General features: G+C 63.6%; 6 protein-coding genes across 6 annotated transcripts; 1 reads left to right on the top strand and 5 right to left on the bottom strand.

Annotated features, from left to right (window-relative positions):
- Positions 1-301: 301 nt before the first annotated feature.
- On the top strand, positions 302-2,225 carry EMIHUDRAFT_226479 (hypothetical protein; the record flags this gene model as incomplete). Its single annotated transcript, XM_005788800.1, has 3 exons — positions 302-1,454; positions 1,528-1,722; positions 1,792-2,225. The coding sequence occupies 3 exons, from the start codon at positions 302-304 to the stop codon at positions 2,223-2,225; spliced, it is 1,782 nt and encodes a 593-aa protein (XP_005788857.1).
- Positions 2,226-2,905: 680 nt separating this feature from the next.
- On the bottom strand, positions 2,906-3,631 carry EMIHUDRAFT_226478 (hypothetical protein; the record flags this gene model as incomplete). Its single annotated transcript, XM_005788799.1, has 1 exon — positions 2,906-3,631. One exon carries the CDS (start codon positions 3,629-3,631, stop codon positions 2,906-2,908), a length of 726 nt encoding a protein of 241 aa, XP_005788856.1.
- A 403-nt stretch (positions 3,632-4,034) lies between these two features.
- EMIHUDRAFT_110273 (hypothetical protein) lies at positions 4,035-5,380 on the bottom strand (the record flags this gene model as incomplete). The annotated part of the gene is made up of 2 exons (XM_005788798.1): positions 4,035-4,695; positions 4,770-5,380. The coding sequence occupies 2 exons, from the start codon at positions 5,378-5,380 to the stop codon at positions 4,035-4,037; spliced, it is 1,272 nt and encodes a 423-aa protein (XP_005788855.1).
- Positions 5,381-9,767: 4,387 nt separating this feature from the next.
- EMIHUDRAFT_440614 (hypothetical protein) lies at positions 9,768-10,552 on the bottom strand. The gene has a single exon (XM_005788797.1). It carries the CDS (start codon positions 10,523-10,525, stop codon positions 9,944-9,946), a length of 582 nt encoding a protein of 193 aa, XP_005788854.1. The 5' UTR covers positions 10,526-10,552; the 3' UTR covers positions 9,768-9,943.
- A 2,255-nt stretch (positions 10,553-12,807) lies between these two features.
- EMIHUDRAFT_226472 (hypothetical protein) lies at positions 12,808-14,256 on the bottom strand (the record flags this gene model as incomplete). Its single annotated transcript, XM_005788796.1, has 2 exons — positions 12,808-13,545; positions 13,783-14,256. 2 exons carry the CDS (start codon positions 14,254-14,256, stop codon positions 12,808-12,810), a joined length of 1,212 nt encoding a protein of 403 aa, XP_005788853.1.
- Positions 14,257-15,398: 1,142 nt separating this feature from the next.
- Positions 15,399-17,395, bottom strand: EMIHUDRAFT_467204 (hypothetical protein; the record flags this gene model as incomplete). Its single annotated transcript, XM_005788795.1, has 5 exons — positions 15,399-16,020; positions 16,138-16,419; positions 16,685-16,847; positions 16,885-17,140; positions 17,225-17,395. 5 exons carry the CDS (start codon positions 17,393-17,395, stop codon positions 15,471-15,473), a joined length of 1,422 nt encoding a protein of 473 aa, XP_005788852.1. The 3' UTR covers positions 15,399-15,470.
- Between the last annotated feature and the right edge of the window lie 970 nt (positions 17,396-18,365).

Raw genomic sequence — 18,365 nt, 5'->3', positions numbered from 1 at the left:
AGTCATTAACCGCACATCCAGGGCCGGGGAGCTCAGAAGCGCACCCAGCGGGCCGGATGATTGGCATCGGGTTGCGGGCAAGAGAGCCCTAGCCCAGGGGGTGCGCGTTCGCAGGGAATAAATAAATAAATAAAACGGGCACGCCAAACGAGGGGTGGGAGAAGGACAGGGTCCCCACCTGCACGAGCAGGATCTTGTAAGGACGATCAGGGACACAGGGGAACGGGAGAAGGGCCTTAAAGAAAACATGTGACTTCGGTAAAATTCTTTGACGTCTTTCCAAGTCGTTCGCGGCTGCCTCATGGTGGGGCGCGAGCGGAAGCTTAGCACGAAGGCGCGCGAGGCGGCAGAGAGCGCGGCGCTGCAGGAGGCACTCGACGAGCCGGTGGATGCCGAGGTGGTGTTCGGCGACCTCAACACGCTGCTCGCAGCCGCCAACGACGGCGCAGTGCCGGGCTGTGCAGTGAAGAGATTGCGCGCCGGCCGCGGCAAGAAGCGGAAGCGGTCGCCAGCCGGGAGGCAGGCCTGCGAGCACTGCGCCGTGCAGGTCCTCGACCTGCCGCAGCACCGCCGCCGCGGCTGCAGCGCGCTGCTCGGGCCGGCGGCGGAGCGGCGGGTGGCCTGCGAGCACTGCGGCCTGGAGGTCGTCAACTTGGCGGCTCACCGCCGCCGCGACTGCAGCTCGCTGCTCGGGCCGGCGGCGGAGCGGCGGGTGGCCTGCGAGCACTGCGGCCTGGAGGTCGTCGACTTGGCGGCTCACCGCCGCCGCGACTGCAGCTCGCTGCTCGGGCCGGCGGCGGAGCGGCGGATGGCCTGCGAGCACTGCGGCCTGGAGGTCGTCGACTTGGCGGCTCACCGCCGCCGCGGCTGCAGCTCGCTGCTCGGGCCGGCGGCGGAGCGGCGGGTGGCCTGCGAGCACTGCGGCCTGGAGGTCGTCGACATGGCGGCTCACCTCCGCCGCAACTGCAGCGCGCGGCTGCCGGAGGACTACCGCGTCTGCGGCGGCTGCAGCAAGCCCTTCGAGGGCTACGGGTTCAAGAACCCGTCGCTCCTCAACACGCCCAACATCTGCGCGACCTGCTCGCGGCGCGACTCGCGCCTCTGCTCCCGACGGCTCGCTCGGCCACGGCAGCTAACCGTGTCTCTTTACATCCCTAGGTCCGAGTACCTCCGCCGCAACGTGCCGTGGCCGGGCGACTCGTCGGCCGCCTACTGCGTGGTGTGCTCCCGCGAGGGCGAGCTCGTCTGCGCCGGGTTCGACGGCCCTCCCGACGCCTCCGGCCGCTCGGCCCCGCACCAGCTCTGCTCAAAGCACGCGGTCGAGGCGGGCACAAAGTCGTCTCACAAGGCGGGCGCTTCGCACGCGGCGTGCGACGCGCTGCACGTGCTCGCCAAGCAGGAGGGCCTCGACGTGCTTCGCCACGTGCACTTCGAGGTCGGCGAGGAGCCCGAGGGTGCACGCGCTCGCCGCCAACCCCCTCGCTCGCGGTGAGCAGCGCGCCTCTTCACATCTCCTTCCGTGAATAGGTTGGGAGGCGAGCATCCTCGCCGACCACCCTCGCATCAAGGTGGACGCGGTGTGCCGCCGCGCCTCCGACGGCGCGCTCGTCGCCTACCAGTACCAGGGCAACCGTTACCACGGGTTCCCCCCCGGCAACCCGCTGCACGAGACGTTCGGCGTCGGGCACCAGTGGGGCCCGGCGCTGTGGAACAAGACGCGCCGTGCGCGCCCCGCTCCGCCCCGCCATGCGCCCACCTCGGCTCGTGGCTTAGCCTCCTCCCCCTGCGCAGGCCGCACCGAGCAGTACATCAAGGGGCCGCACCTCGGCCTCGACGGCACGTCCCGCCCCGAGGGCTACGTCGTCGTGGAGGTTTGGGAGCACGACTACATCTCCTACAAGCAGCAGGTCAAGGCGGCGCCGCGCGGCGGCGAGGTCTCCGCGCCGCCGACGCTCGCCTTCACCCAGCACGCCCACGACCCGGACCTCGACATGAGCGAGGCGGCGATGGCGAGCCGCGATGTGCCCGTCGACACGATGCCAGCAGGCGACCACGTGCGCTCGAAGCAGGCGCGCGTGTGCGCCAGCCTGAGCGCGCTGAGCGCGGCCGGCGACGGCCGCGTCGCTGTCAACCTCGCCGTCGCCACCGGCGGGCCCTGCCCGCTCTGCCGCCAGACCAATTCCGCGGCCAAGGCCGCGGCCAAGGCCGAGGCGGCTAGCGTGTAGGCCCGCGAGCCGCTTCCCCCGGCCGCCCGCCATCTCCCGATGGCGGTGCCGAGCAGAGGCGTTGCCGGCCGGCCATCGACTGGCGTGAGGCGCCTCCTCGGCGGGACACAGTTTGTTTGTGCGCACGTAGAGAGCGCGCGAGATTCGAGATACTCGTCCCACACCCTTAGAGAGCGAGACTCACGGATAGCTGAGCCCGCGAGAGGTGGAGAGGCCGTGCCGAGACGCGAGAGACACTACACGGATGATAGAGACATACACATCGAGAGCCGTGGTTCGAGAGAGCGAGCGAGAACCGAGATGAGCGCTCACTCAAGCCGTTGCCCTACCATGCTAGACGACCAGGAAGACGACAGTCGACACCGCGATTAGTAATAGGAAATAGCAATTAGCATACTATAGTGATTCAGGCGCGCGTGCGGCGTGGGTGTGGGTGTGGAGTTGCGCGGGTTGCCCCGGCCCTCCCCCACCACGTTGAAAAAATTACCTTACCTCGGGCGATCGAGAGATTCGTATCTCATCCCCGTCACGCTCGACGCACCGGCCACCGCCGAGAGGGAGAGCGAGACATACACACGACTACGCGTCGCTCGCGGTACCACACACGACACTGCTAGACGGTCGCTCAGCACGCGGAGCCGGGTGCACCGACGCGCACCGGCCCCGCCCTAGATGGAGCGTCAGCTCTGGTTGGCGCCGGGCGCAACGCCGAGCGGGTAGGAGATCACCCTTGCCCGGCACAAGCTGCAGTGGTTGGCCATGCCGCGGGCGGCGAGGTCGCGGGTACACGTATCGCAAGTCCAATGGCGGCACGGCTCCGCTTGCCGCCAGATGACTGGGACGCCGCCTTCCTCGGCGCGGCGCGCGGCGCGCTCCTTGCACACGGCGCAGGATGCCGTCTGCTCAATCTTAGAGCGCAACAATTTGTTGTGTGTCTGCAAGAACAGGATGAACCTGTAAAGGACGTAGGGGTGAAAGCGTTTGCCGTAGCTGCGACTCGTGTAGTGATCACGCGCGCAGCAGTCTTCGTAGTCGAGGTGGCGCAACCTCTTCTCGGTAGCTGCGATCGAGTAGTAGTTGCCCTCGCTGTCGCTCAGCAGCGCGTCGCGGACCAAGCGCTTGATGAGCGCGTGTCGCGACGAAGGCGTGTTGGATATCAGCTGTCGCGTTATTACTTCGGCGATCTGACGCAGCGTGTTCTCCTTACCAGTCCGCCAGGTCTGGATGGCGTCGAGGAGCTCCGCACAGCACAACACGCCCTTCAAGAAGAAGTGAAGGCTGCGCTCGGTCGGCACGCGCCAGGCCGGAGGTAGTAACAGGCCGCGCTTGATGCGAAGCTCGCGCTGCTTGCGGCTGAAAGTACCAGCCGGGGCGCGAGGCACGCGCGCCTCGAGCGGCGGCGCCATACAAAGGCACAGGCTCGGCGCGCAACTGGCACAGCAAAAAGAATTTTAGCACGTTCCCAGGCTTCCGGTACGTCGTCCCGGGAAGAGGAAAAAGCTCGCGAGCACAACACTGGGCACGGTAGGCGCGCCACGCCGAACCAAGGCGCGCTGGCGAGAGAGGGTCAGACCGACTACTCGATTTCTTTTTTGCTGCTTCTGCTCGGGGGGCAAGCCGTCATGTACATGCTGTGAGGCGAGGTCGGCCGGCAGGCGGGTTTTCGGTGTATGTGGCTCTTACGTACATTCCCGGAGGACTCTGCTGACAGGGTTTGCGATGAGGGAGCGATCCGAAGGGTTTCTCGGAGGTTAGTCTTAGTGCACCACTGCGGGCACGCTAGCGATTTCTTTTATTTCGCTTACCTTTTCACCTCCTACTCGCAAGCGACTCGTCCGGCAGCGACGCGCCCAGCAGCCTCTCCACCGCAAAGGGCGCCAGCGAGAGTGGCGGCTCCCAGCCAAGCGCGGCGGCGGCCGCCATCTCGCCGAGCGCGGGCCCCATCTTGAAGGCGTGCCCCGAGCCTCCCCCCGCGAGGACGACTCGCTCGTGGCCCGGCACGCGCGAGAGGACGTAGTCGTGGTCGCAGGTGCTCGTGTAGAGGCAGGACTGGGTCTCAAACGGCGTCTGCTCGCAGTGCGGCAGGCTGTCGCGAACGAGGCGCGACGTCGATGCGACCACCTCCGCCACGCGCCGCGCGGCGGCCTCCTCCTCGCCCGCCGCGCCGGCGAGGGTGCGGCCGAGCACCGCGGCTGGGCCTCCGGCTGCGGCGGGCCGTGCGTCCGGGTGCACGGTTGGGCCGCAGTAGTGCGCGGACGCCTTGACGCCAGGCACGTCGATGGTGGGCAGGCCGTAGTAGCCCATCCCCGACATGCCCTCACAGCCGTTCTCCGTCTGGAAGATGAAGACGGGCATCGAGCGGTACGAGTGGTCGGGGACTGGGCCGCGCGTGCTTCCAGCCGACTCCGCCTGCGGGCGGTAGTAGCAGACGGTCTCGGCGGAGACGCGGGTCGGAATGCGGAGGCCAAACCTACAGCGCACGGGCTCCCCCTCAGAGTGAGAGGGCGCCAGGGAGGGCTTGGCCGGCTCTCCAAGGCTAGTCACAGGGTGTGGGACAGCGACGACAGCCACGCGCCGGGAGCCACGACCAGCGAGCGAGAGCGAAGCTCCGCGCCCTGCTCGCTTAGCACGACCGAGCCCTGGCCCTGGCCCCCGTCGGAGCGGAAGGCCGCCGCGCGGAAGGGGACGTACGTGTCGACGCCCAGCGCGCGCGCGTACGCCCACGCCGCCGCGACCGACTTCGAGGCGAAGAGGACGCCAAAGTCGGGCTGGTACAGCGCCTCGAGGCTCGGCGAGAGCGAGAATTGCGGGAAGCGCTCGTTTGTCGCGGCAGCGGAGAGCGTCTCGTGCGGTATGCCGCGCCGCGCGTAGATGGCACGCAGCGCGTCGTTGCGGTTCTCGCCCGCGGCCGCCGCGTCGGCGACAGTGATGCCGCCCGTGCGCGCGAGAAGCGGCTCTCCGGCCGCCTCCTGCAGCTCGTGCCAGAGTGGCAGGCTGCGCTCCATCATGTCGACGTAATGGTCCTGCTCGTACGCAAGCCGGTAGATGCGGCCGTCGCCGTGCGACGAGCCGTGGACGTGGGCCGGCTCGAACTGGTCGGCGAGGGCGACTGAGGCTCCGCGCTTGGCCGCCGCAATCGCGGCCCACACGCCCATCACGCCGCCGCCGACGACGGCGAGATCGTAGGTCTGGTCAGCGGCAGCCGTAGAGAGGCAGCGACTACCGTGACGGGCCGTGCAAGCGGCGGCTGCTCGGCGAGCGAGCGAGCGCGGCAGCATCAAGCTCGATAGGCTCGCACGGGACTGGCACTGGCACTGGTGCTGTACTGGTGCGCGCTGGCAGGACACAGACCGCCACCGGGGCAACGGAGAGGGCACTCGATGTCGAAACACGTCTCGACGCTCTCCCGTGGGCCTCCGGCTGCGGCGGGCCGTGCGTCCTGGGGCACCGGTAGGTAGTGGCGGCGCTCCAAGAGTGGCGCTCTTGGGAAGACGTTCCAGCTTTTTTTACTCCCCCCCCCGCAAGGCGCGAGACACACACGATGCTGTTACTCAAACCTCTCGCCTCTGCACGAGCGGCCAATCTGCGGCGCTCTAAGCATGCTGCAGGGGCCGGAGGTGCGCATCCTTTGCTGCCCATACTCCCCATATCTCCCCATATCTCCCCGTATCTCCCCATATCACCCGACCTATGCGTATTGCACTGTCGCTTCTTCCTGGGAGGTGCGTCCGGTCTGGCTCTCGCTTGCCTACTCACCGTCTCCTTGTCATTGGGGCGGCGCAGCTTCTTTGCCGATCACAGATCACCAAATGGTGGAGTTCAGTAGTACTCCGTGCCCCGGTCAGGGAGTCCCCAGTCTGGGCAGCAGGGAAGGCTGGCAAACAGAAGATGGCGCCTCGAGGGTGGGCAGACGATGCAAGTGTCGATGGAATCGTCAAGGTCTTGCTTGCACCCAAGTTCCGCGGCCGATGCCTGGTCCGCCAAGTAGACAGTGTCCAGGTAGAAATCCGACGTTGCGGAGCCAGGGAGGTTGACGAATGCCAGCAGCCCCCACCCGTCTCCTTCTACACTTGCCTCCCAGTCCGGCACGTCTGTGCAGAATATGTACTTGCCATTGCTTGAGCTCAGGGTGAAGTCTTCGCGATCGAAATTTTTCCACGCCTTGATCCGGTTAGGCTCGCCTGGTCCTGAGTGGAATGCTGCAGCGAGATTTCCGAGACCCAAGAAGCTTTCGGAATCGCCCACGATCTCGGGAGCGCCGCACGAGTCCGGAGTCGGCGGCACGAACATCTCAAAAACTATGTTCGAGTAGCGGCCACCTTTTGATTCAGGAAGAATGAGATTATTGCACGTGGCGGGGTCGCAGAGGAGGTCGAACGCCCGCCCGGGAGGAAGCGATGCCTTGTACGAGAGCCCGTTCGTTTGTCCGCATGGATCTTCATACACCGCCTCCATTGTGCCAGGCGCGGTGATCCCGTCGTTCCACGGGGCGAGGCTCCAGCCCCCTTCAAGCTCGTCACCCAGGATGGTGAATGTCTCGGCGTGCGCAAGACCAGGTAGCGAGAGTAGCAGGAAGGGGTGTAAGCGCACCATATACGCGTGTATGTGCGACCGTTCGCGCGAGCGCCCAGGCAGACGAGGCCAGCGCGGGGGGGATGGAGTCGCTTCTCTACCGCCGGAATGATGATTGAGATTACGAAAAGGACGAACGAGCGTACGATTGTACTCGATTGTACCATTTTAGCCAAGGCGGATGGGGGGGATGGAGTCGCTACCGTTCTTGCCCGCATTTTCAATGTACGTACGTACTTATAGCTTACTGGGAGAAAAGAGAGAGGGGGTTGTGTTCTCTCAATGTATGTGGCTCTTACGTACATTCCCGGAGGAGGACTGCTGACAGGGTTTGCGATGAGGAGTGACCCGAAGGGTTTCTCGGGGTTAGTGCACCACTAACCGCCTCTGCAAGAGCACTACGCCTCAGCGGGCTCATACTAGCACCCACCTCGCGAGCCGACGTTCTGGCTCAACGAGGCTGCTGCTGGCACTCGGAATTTTGGGGAAGCTTCACGGGTTCGAGTCGTCAGAGGGAGGGAGGGAGGGAGGGAGGGAGGGAGGGAGAGGGAGAGAGAGAGTGTGTGTGTCTCGCACCGTACAAGGAAATGAAACAGCCGGTCCACAGCGGGGTGGGAGGGAGGGGGGTGCGGGGGGAGGGAGGGAGTGCAGCAGCAGTCAGCTTTCCTCGACATCTTCTCAGACATCGACTTGCAGATGCTCCTCGTTGCACATATGTTCAATACCAACACAGAGGATGGCTTTCTACGCGCGGTGGCTGGGTTGATGGGCGCAGCCAAGTTGTTCCGTGTGCAGGCCGAACTGCCGCATCCCAACGACATGCGTGCGCACATACATCACGTACAGGTGTCGCCAGTACGAAAGAATTTTGGTGTTTCGGCGCGCAGCCACGCGGCGGCGGCCGCCGCCTGTGGAAGGCAACCAGAAGTCCACACTCACATTCAAACTTCAACAGCAGGACACAGCTCGCGCACGCCGGCCGGTGCAAATACCATGGTACCTGCAAAGTGCAAAGCACGTCAGGGGCAGCGACCCCCCCATCTACAGATGATATGCGCATCTTGAGATAATATGCATCTAAGATGCGCTCTACTTGGACTGCACACTGTCTTGCCTATGCTCGAGCATCTCTAGATGGTATTTTCAACTTAAGATGCCGGAGCATCCTGGGATGCTCGAATCATCTGAAGATGCTTTCGCATCCCAAGATGCTTGGCATTTAATCATTAAAATGCTTGAGCACTTGAGCACTTGATAGGGTCGATTCCGCATGGTACGGGACCCCTCGATCGTCTCGCCCTCCCTCACTGATGTGTTCATCGGGGGGGGTCATAACAAACACTTAAAATGCTAGTTAAATTATAAAGACTTGAGCGGCGTGTGAGCCCTTGGATCAAAGTGGGAGTGCAGACTATGAATCTATGCTAATCTCGGCTGCTACTAGTATGGCTATGTAAGTGTGATGTGACTAACTACTCTGTTGTCTGTGGAATACTACTTGATGGTGATGGGAGCCAGTGAGTGATGGTGGGGGGCACTTAGCCCTTGTGCTAATGCTGACTTTTCTACACTATGGAAGGTTGCGGTTGTATATGTAAGACTGGTTTTTATTTCGGGTTCGGGTTCGGCAAAAAACTCCGACACTGTCGATCGAAAAATAGGGGGGGAAATCCGACAACGCGCTCATGTTCCTGAGATGCATTGCGCATCCTCCATTGCCTCCTGGGATGCATGGACTAACCCAAGATGAGGGTATCATCTCGGCACACTTGTGCGTCTGAAGACGACTGCTTAGCAGTATCTGAGATGTCACGGGCTATCAAAAGACGCGGGGCAACCATCTAAAGATGATTGAATCTTCTTGGAGAACCCAATCATAGTGGAGACACCCGGTGTCCTTAGATGGAAAACGCATCCTAGATGGCGTTTGGCATCTAGGATGCGCATATCACCTGTAGATGGGGGGGTCGCCGCCCCTGACGGCATCACCCCGCAAAAACGCTCTGGGGGGAGGCGAGGGCCCTAGGGGATACCCATGCGGGGGGGAGATGGGGTCCCCCAGCCCGCCGCAGGCGCCGATTTTTTTGGCATTTTTCTTTTTTCGCGCAATTTTTTACTTGTTTTCATGGGTCGGCGAACTTGCGGCCATGCTATCACGCCTTGCGACATCCTTTCGGCGTTGCTGACCGTGCCATGCTGCTCAACTGACCGCCTGCATAGCTCGCGGCCTTAGTCTTCGGCATTCAGTGACGACCTGATCGTACGGCCAGTAGGAAGGTGTCCTTCCAGCGCGTGCACGCTTCTGACGCAATGCGCGTCACAAACTGCCTCGGATTGGCTGCTGGCACTCTCGAGGCTATGCCTACACAGCCTCGCGCGCATGGGCAGTCAAGAGGGACCATGCACCTTCTCGGGACAGCGCCGGTGCCTCTCTCTTGGACCGGCAAACGTGGTGGTCTCGTGTCACCGATGTGGGACCAGTGCGGCATCGCGCCATCGACAGCTCTGAACTGCGCCTCACCACTGACCGGGAAGGCCGCCAAGTGGGCCAGCACCGGTCGCACATTGTGGCAGCAGTCAGCAGCGCATGTCTGATAGCTAGAGCAGCAGCATCAGGGTCGCAGGGTCGGATCGTGTCAAGCCTCTCGCCCGGCCGGCCGCGTGCAGACGTCGGCCTGTCTGCTGTCTGGAGTGTGATCTGTCGGCGGTCAGTACGACCGATCAGGTTGGAAGTTTCTTATGGTTAGAGGGTCTATCTGTATGTACTCCTCGAGATCTCTCCGAATCTGCCCTCTGATCAACCGTGATCATTCGGGAAGTCGGTGCTCTGAGCGACTCTGAGCGCCGGAGCCCCGTTTCCGCACTGCGGCGCGGCGCATGGTGCCTCCGGGGGCCCCCGCCTCCCCCCAGAGCAAAAACGAACGGCGCGAGACGCGTCACACCCAAAACATGGGTTCCATTAGAATAGACTATTTCATCCGAACCCTCTACTACTCCGTACTCGACTGTACAGGACAGCAGGCACTCGACAGGGGGTGGACGGTACAGTAGGCTTTTTTTGCTGTGGAGTGTGCACCGTGGCGCGTGAGCCCTACGGCATAGGCAGACGAACACGCGCAGTCTCAAGTTCTAGGTTGCGTGCTTTCTCAGAAGATCTGTGGGAAATGCGTGCCTCCCTCCGGGTATCCGGAGGACTTGAGTTCGCCGCCGGTGAAGCGTCCAAACTCAGCTTCGTTCAGCTTCGTCCTCGCGTCCATGTAGCTCACGGAGAGCGCTCGGCGGGCTCGCGCGGTGCGATTTGTGCCCGACGAGTGCACCACCCAGTTGTGGATGAGCGCCACCTCCCCAGGCTGCAGGACGAGGTCGACGATCGCGCCGCTCGCCTCGGCCTTTGCGCCGCAGTAACACTCAATCTGGCCCTCTGTGAGGAAGGCCGAGTGGTGCGAAGGGTTGAGGATGCCGAGCGTGTGCGAGCGCGGCAGCAGACGCACGCAGCCCGACTCGGGCGAGGCGGGGTCGAGGGCGAGGTACGCGTTGAGGAGCGGGTCGATGTCGAGAAACCGCCACCGGTCCTGATGCCACGGGAGGTGGGTGCCCCCCGAGCTGGCGGCCGAGGGAGCGCACGGCTTGTTGAAGAACATGGTGCGGAAGGAGCTGATGGGGGTGCCCTTGCCGTACACGCGCTCGCAGGCCTCCGCGAAGCACGGCCGTCGCAAAAAGAGGCCCATCACGAGGTCGTCCAGGTCGAGATTTTGAATCTTGCGGTAGCGCAGTGTCTTACCCTTGTAGCCCAACGTCTGTTCGCCGGCATCGGCATACACACCCGTGCACGAATCAAGTTGCATCATCATGCGCTCGTAAGGCGGCGGTTCTGCACACGTGCCAAGCATGATATCGTCCATTCGCTGTTGCAGAGACAGCAAATCGTCGTGCGGCGACGCAAACACCTGGTCTGGGCGGAGCACGACGTACCCGTCGCGGTCAAACTGCGTCCACTGCGTGGGTGTGATGATCGATCGTCGCCGTCGCCGCGCCCACCAGCTCAGCGCGACGGCCGCAACAATGATCATGGCCGTCGTCGTCGGCGCCATGGCCCCTCACGAAAACCACAGCCGCTACCCGGGTACCTAGGTACTCGAGTAGTCGAGTACGAGTGTGAAAGTGGGGTGCTGGATTGGCCGACCTAACGGTTCTTCTTCTTCTTTTCAAAGGGCCTCCCCGGCTGGCCGCAGCTATTCACGGGGCCGCCACGACAGCTGAGTCATGCTTTCCCGATTACAGCTCGCTGAGCGGCAGGCCGAGTGCAAGGATGTGAAAGATTGATGTTTGGCGCCAGTGATGCCTACTCGTATTTCTTTCTAGGTGGTGTCCAGATCTTCACTTTTCGCACATATCGCGAAACCGCGCGTTATGTAACAAGACCAGGACGGCCGCCATAAGCCGTGAATAGCTCATGTGAGCAGGTCTGGGTATATGTCTCTACAATGAAAGCATAACATCGATCCATGTCCGTAAAATTTGTAGCCAGCGGCCTCGCCATATGCCCTCTCGCATGGACTCCACGAGCACAAGTTTCGAGCGGCGGGCCGGCCGGCGGGGCCGTTGGCGGGGCCGTTGGCGGCGGGCCGGCCGGCGGGGCCGTTGGCGGGGCCGTTGGCGGCGCCGTGCGTTGGCGGCGCCGTTGGCGTGGCTGCCGGGAGGGCTCGACGGCGCCGCCGCACTCGCGGGCAGCAGCACGGCGGCCGCCGCGGGAGCGTCAGCTGCGGGCGTCTGGAGCGGCGCAACAGCCCGCGGCTGCCTCAGGTGAGGGCGCTGCAGCTGCTGCGGCGGCTGCGGCGGCGGCTGCTGCGGCTGCTGCGGCTGCTGCTGCGGCGGCGGCTGTTGCTGTGGGCCTCGTCTATATATCTCCCTACTGCCCCGCGCGTCTACGATCCATGTATACTGCCCCCACAGGCGCGAACGACTCCGCCAACGCGTGGGCCTCGTCTGTTGGTTCGGGCGCCATATCTCTGCGCGCTGCGGTGGTGCTCGGCGGGTTCGCGCCTCAGATTTTGCCCCACCCCCAGACCAGCTCTCAGACTCAGGGAAACTCGAGAGTTGCCAGAATGGAGCACCAAAAAGTGCTGGGGACCCTCTGGTTTCCCTCTGGTTGCCGGAAAAACTCTCCTCCCTTTAGGTTAGGTAGGAAGGTGACGAACAGCCAGGCTCGGACTGGACACCAACGCGGTATGGGTGGACGCTTGGACAGATGATGACGACACGCACGAGCGGAGACACAAACAGGCTCACAAGACACACATCCTCCCGAAGCCAAAAAAAAAGAAGCCGCGCGCCTTGTCTTTAGCTCGTGCTGGGTTCCGGCTCCTAGCCAGATAGGGGGTCTGTCCCCACTGAGTCGCGCCAAAACGCCCTACCTACCTACCTATTGCCTCGGCCAGAGAGCTGCTCACCATCGTCGGCGCAGTGCTCGTCCTACACGACGAGCTCACGCTGCTCAACATGCTGGGCGTGCTCCTCGCCACCGCAGGCACCGGCGTCTACCACGCCACCAAGGGCCACAGCAAGGCCGCCCCAGACCGGCCCGCCGAAGATGACGCAGCAGGCGCAGCGCCGCCCAGCCGAGCCGCCGTGGAGGTGTGACCGTGGGCGGCTTCTAAGTAATAATTAATGATACAAAAGACGGAGGAGCAACGAGCGCCCTCCCGGCCTCCCTGGCGCGAGCCAAAGACACTCCCTCTCCCTCTCCGTAGACACTGATCACACACACGGGTGGGAGGGGACAGGGTGGGTCACAACGAAGCACGAGAGAGCGTGCTCGACAGAGCGACAGGGCGCAGCGCTCTGCCGACCGCACGCGCGCCAGCACACACACATGGCAAGACGGCCGACGGACTGCGACCGACACCCGCCCGGATCGGAGGGTAAAACTAGATGGCAGGGCAGTGGAGACCGCGGCTCGGGGTCGTACTTTTCTCTCTGCCGCTCCTTCTGACCGTGCTTCGTCCGTGCGTCACATGCCGTGGCCAGGCATTTCGCCGCCCATGCTGCCTCCGCCCATGTCGTGGCCAGGCATGTCGCCGCCCATGTCCATATCGCCGCTGCCCATGTCGTGGCCAGGCATGTCGCCGCCCATGCTGCCTCCGCCCATGTCGTGGCCAGGCATGTCGCCGCCCATGCTGCCTCCGCCCATGTCGTGGCCAGGCATGTCGCCGCCCATGTCCATATCGCCGCTGCCCATGTCGTGGCCATCCATGCCGCCGCCGTGGCTGTCGCCACAGGACGTGTACGCGCCCAAGCTGCGGCTCGCGAGCCATGCCTCCATCTCCGCAATCTCACGCGCCTGCGTCTCCTCAATGTCAGAGCAGAGGCCCTCGAGGAAGGGGTCGATCGCGGCCGGCATTAGCATTCTCCCGGACGAGTGCATCATTCCCATGCCAGAGCCGTCGGAGTCCGTCTCCACGCTCACCGAGCCACGCAGGATGTCGCACATCTTGACTGCGCCTGCGTGGTGCGGGATCATGCCGCGAACGAAATCCACCTCAACATCGCATGTAAACTCGATCGCCATTCCGTGGTGCATCACCATGTTCTCGTGGAGGAAAGCGAGGGTCGATGCGCACGACATGTTGCCACAGCCCATGCTCATTGAGGACATACCGCTCGACTCACCGCCCATCGGGTCGCGCGCTACGCACGACATCTCGGTGCCCACGAGCTTGTAGTCGTGCGTCGACCAGTCGCACAAGGGCTCGCACGAGAGGCACGGGGACTGCGGCGACGGCGGCGGCGGTGGTGACGGCGGCGGTGGTGGTGACGGCGGCGGTGGTGGTGACGGCGGCGGTGGTGGTGACGGCGGCGGCGGTGGTGACGGCGGCGGCGGTGGTGATGGTGGTGGCGGCGGCGACGGTGGCGGCGAGGTTTGCGGCAGAGGCGGCGATTGGAAGGGGTGGCAGGCGCCACACTCTTCTGGAAATTCCTCTGCCACCTTTTCGCACGACTTTTCCTCATTCCGGCCGGTGTTGCTCTTCACCCAGTTGATGCGAGACTCGCACGATGAGAAGCCCTTGTAGTTGGCGGTCAAATCTTGGGCGAGCGTTGCGAGGACGGCGTCGGTGCAGCTGTCCACGCCACACCGAGCAGCCAGGACGTAGGGCAGTGAGACGAGAAGCACGACGCTTGCCATGGCTGTCGGCTGCGCTCGACTCAAGGAGAGGACCAAGGCACACCATATTTCGTTTAGTTGTGATAATCGAATCCGCTCGCCCTGGATTCGAAGCTGACGATTTTTCTTTTTATTCACCTCACCAAACTGGGCGGGCAGCCGCCACAGTGGGGGAACAGGCGAGACAAAAGCACCTCCAGTTTTGCTTCTTTTTCCCACTGGGGTGACGATCGGAGGGTGAAGGTGGGGGAGGATAGGAAGGAGGCTCTTGGGCACGCCGCATCCCGGTGTACGCATCTGCGATCTCGTCCGCATGCCACAACCACCACCTAAGACCGCGCGGCTACTCTGCACTGGTCCTCCGCCCAAGCTGCAGAACATGTGCGGGCCAGCGCCTATGACGCTCAAGGAGTGAGGCGCGGAGCGCCGCGCGCAGAGCGCGCCCCGAAGAAAATTTTGAGGGTTGTGGAGGGCTAGATGCGATCTCTATTTAGAGTTTGACTCACACGCTAGGAACCACTCGGCCCACCCACAGGCCCAGTCTCAAGTGGCAGCGCTCCGCGCCTACCCAGCGGCGCGCTCCGCGCGTGCTTTCCAGCGGCGCGCTCCGCGCGCGGTGCTCTGTCTGCGGCAGTACTACTGCATCTTCCGCAGCTCCAGCAGGTATCAGCAGTGAGTTCATCGCCAGTTATCTGCGCCTCCGTTCGTCGCTCTCGTGCTTGATCGTCAGGCCGTGCTCTCACGTCCGCCGGAGCTACCTCGGCTATCGGAACCATTTTACAATTTTGCCCGCCGACATGTCCCGGTCCGGCTCAGTCAATTCAATGTCGCTCGGCGCTCGCTGGCTCCGTGGATGCTTGTGCTGCTGAGCAATCCAGGCGCACCTTGGCAACCGGCGGCAACGACTTGCGGCGTCAGCATTCGAACGGTTGAGTTGATTTGCTCTTGCTCCGCGGTATCGACGCGCTCGGTACGACGCCTGCGACCCGTCTCCGGTCAAGTGGCACGACGCTCATCGCGCCCGCCAGCGCTGCCTTGCAGGTTGCCACGACGAGGTCGAGAACGCTTCTATACGCTCGCCGAGCCTTCCTTTCCATCCCATTAGGCAGCCTGGGAATGGTGGCGGTCAGAGGCAAAGCCTACGAGGGGTGGTGGAACCACAACATGTCACGGCTACTGCCGGCTCGACGCGACGATAGCCTCCGAAGGCTGACTTTGCGGCACCATCATCGGACGATGTCGACAAGTTGGGTCGCTCTCGCGGTAGCCAGATGACCTCTCTTACTAGGAGCATCGGCCATGGCCGCAGGGAGCGCGGGGGAGGGCGCTGGAAGCAACCGACGGAGCTCCGTACGGCTCTAGGTTGGAGACGTTTTCAAGAAAGCGTGTCACTGTCAGAGTGTGAAATGGCACTACCACTAGCCAGAAGCCGTCCGCGTGTTTTCTGAGAGGAAGAAGCCTCGTACACGTACACATGGCATCACACAAAAACCAAAATAGTTGACAACATCTCACGAAAGCTCAAAGCCCGAGGCGGACCGGATGGCGTAGAGGAGCCGCTCGCGCAGCACCGCCCTCGACTTGAAGTTTGGCAGCTTGAGCAGGTTGAAGCAGGTGCTCGCGGTCGGCAGCCTCTGCGTCTCGTTCCTGCCCATCCCGAAGAAGGCGAGCACGGACGGCGTCTCGCCCCCATCGCCCGAGACGCACTGCACCGTAAAGGGCGGCTGCAGGTACTTGAAGCCGAGCAGCGGCGGCTTGGAGCACGACGTGACAAACTTGAGCAGCAGCGCGCGGTCCTCGTGCGAAAAGTCGGCCACCACCCTCCACAGGTCGCGCACCGTCGGGGTGAGCTCGTTGTAGCCGCCCGCGTACCGCGTGTGCCGGCGCAGGTCGTTGACGTCGATCGGCGCGTCGTCTCCGTTGATGAGCCGCTGCAGCTCGGGCGTGGTGAAGAGGCGCAGCCACGAGAGGGGTACCACCGAGTGGACGCCCGCGACGAAGGCGCGGCTCTGCGCCTCGATCTGCCGGTTGAGGCGGTAGTCGGCCATCAGGTGGACGTACCTGCCGGGGGCGGCGGGCGGTGGGGCGGGCGGGGCGCGGGGGCGGTGGGGCCGGGACGGCGCGGGCGAGTCGCAGACTACCCGAGGGATCACATCTCGGGCGGATCTCGAGTCTCACTCGATCCGGTTCTCGCGCGTGACTGGCATCGTGCTGCCGCCCTCGCGCAGGTCGACCGCGGTGCGCACGCCGAAGACGTCCTCGTCGACGGTGAAGCAGAGGCAGAGGTCGCCCTCGACGTCGCCGTCGTAACTCTTGACGAGCTGCAGCGACTGGAAGAGCTCCGGGTCGAGCGACGCGAGGTCGTCGATCGATCCCGGCTTGCCGAGCAGCTTTGCAGCGAAGAAGTCGGCGAGCGCCGCGTCGAGCACGATGCCCTCATACACCGCCTTGCCGAGCAGCCTGCGGGACATGTCGGGGACGTGTCTTGGACATGTCTGGGAAAAGTCCGCCAGCTGAGCCTTGCCGAGCAGCCTGCCCGCAAACTCGAAGAGCCGCTCGTGCGCCTACGTGACGAACACACCGACATCAGGGCGGGAAGACGGGTGTGTGCCGAGTCTTCAGAGCACCGCGTGAACACGAGCGACACAAATACAGCAAATACAGCCACATACAGCCGAAGACGGTTGAATACGTGCCCTCTCGAGCGCGGGTTGGGACGCAAGACCCCGCCTTCTGACTCCGTCTTCCCCTTCTAGGCTCGTGCGCCGACTCGGCGACGCCCGAGCTCGGCGACGGGTAGATCCTCCGCTGCGCCGTCCGGGCGAAGAGGCCGCGCTGCGCGTCGATGGCGGCGCGCATCGCGTCCTCGAGAAACTCCTTGAAGACGCCTAAGGAGGCTTGATCAGCGGACCTCGGACGCGGAACCAGCCGCGTCCTCGAGGGGCTCCTTGCAGACGCCGGTGCGGTCGATGCCCGCCTCCGCCAGGCCGAGCTCGGACACAAACTCGACGCGGATCGTCCCCTTGAGCTTCTCTCGCGGCAGCGCGCCCAGCTGGACGTACCCGTCCTCCAGCAAGTGCTCTCTCCGGATCTGCACGCGGTGGCCACGCAAGTGCTCGGGCAGCGCCTCGCCCGGCAAGCCCTGCTGCTCGCGCTGGACGAGCGCGCGGAAGAGGCGCACCTGTGGACGTGTCTCCGACGTGTCTCCGACGTGTCTCCGACGTGCCTCGGACGTGTCCTGGACGAGCAAGCGGAAGAGGCGCACCCGCGCGTCGAACGGGATCGCCCACGGGAGGCGCTCGAGCACCTGCACCACCACACTCCGCCCCGCGTCAAGCCGCGCCGCGCCGCGAGGGGGGAAGGTTGGTGGCACGAGAGCGGGGGCGAGGAGGCGGCGAGAACGGGCATACACTAATTGCCAGGCGACAGCACGCATTGTCACCGCCGGGGTCGGCACCTGCTCCACAATTCGCATGGCGCTGTCCCACGACTGGCCAAGGACCGTCCCCCTCACCCCGAGAGCCCGCTCTACGACGAGGTTCTCTTCTGCCCGCGCCGCCGTGTGGCTTTCATCCACATCTTCAAGTCTGCGGGCACGACGATTGTCCACGCCCTGAAATCCATGTGCAGGAATTGGGTGCTGGTGTGCCCGTGGCACTTGTATTGCCGTCAAACCCTGGACGCTGCCCACGGCACGGTTGGCGAGTATGCCTACTTCACCTTTGTCCGCGACCCAGTTGCACGCTTCACCAGCGGCGTCCTTGAAGCGGCGCTGCGGAAGAACCTCAAAGTGATTCAAGCCGGCGTGCCGGCAGGGGCTGCTGCAAACACGGCAGAAAACGCAGATGCAATCGCCCGGCGGATCCTCACCGCGTGCGTCGCCAGTCCGCGCTTGTGCGATGCACATCTCGAGCCCCAGCTCTCCTTCCTCGCGACTCTTCCCTTTCCCAGAGGGCGCCCCAAGCCCGTGAAGCTCGACTATCTCGGCTCAGTTGAGCACATTGAGATTGAGCTGCCGGCCATTGTCCAACGCTTCTTTGGCACAGCAGCGGCCGCCAATGTCTCGAGCATGCTGCAGACTTCACACAGAGTGCGCTCTGAGACAAAACAAGAGCAAGTTCGTCGACTGCTTGGCCGTCTTTCTGGTGTCCGCTACAATCAGAATGTGTCGCAGATCACATCGTTTGTGTTCACGCCTGATGATCTGTTGCCGCCTACGATTGCCATGATCCGGCGCGCGTACGGATCGGACGTAGAGTGTTTGCAACTTAATCGATAGTGCGCACGGAGTGAAAGAGCATCTTTTTCCCGCCTGAACACGCTATGTTCAGTCTTCAGCGTTTGTCTCTTGTCTGTCGCTTTGTGTTTGTGTCTTGAGGTTGTCAGCAAAGAAGATCTATTTATTG

The sequence above is a fragment of the Emiliania huxleyi genome (genome assembly GCF_000372725.1).
Source record: "Emiliania huxleyi CCMP1516 chromosome Unknown EMIHUscaffold_132, whole genome shotgun sequence".
NCBI lineage: Eukaryota > Haptophyta > Isochrysidales > Noelaerhabdaceae > Emiliania > Emiliania huxleyi.
Note: the sequence above shows the minus strand (reverse complement) of the source record. Positions and strands in the feature narration are given on the sequence as shown.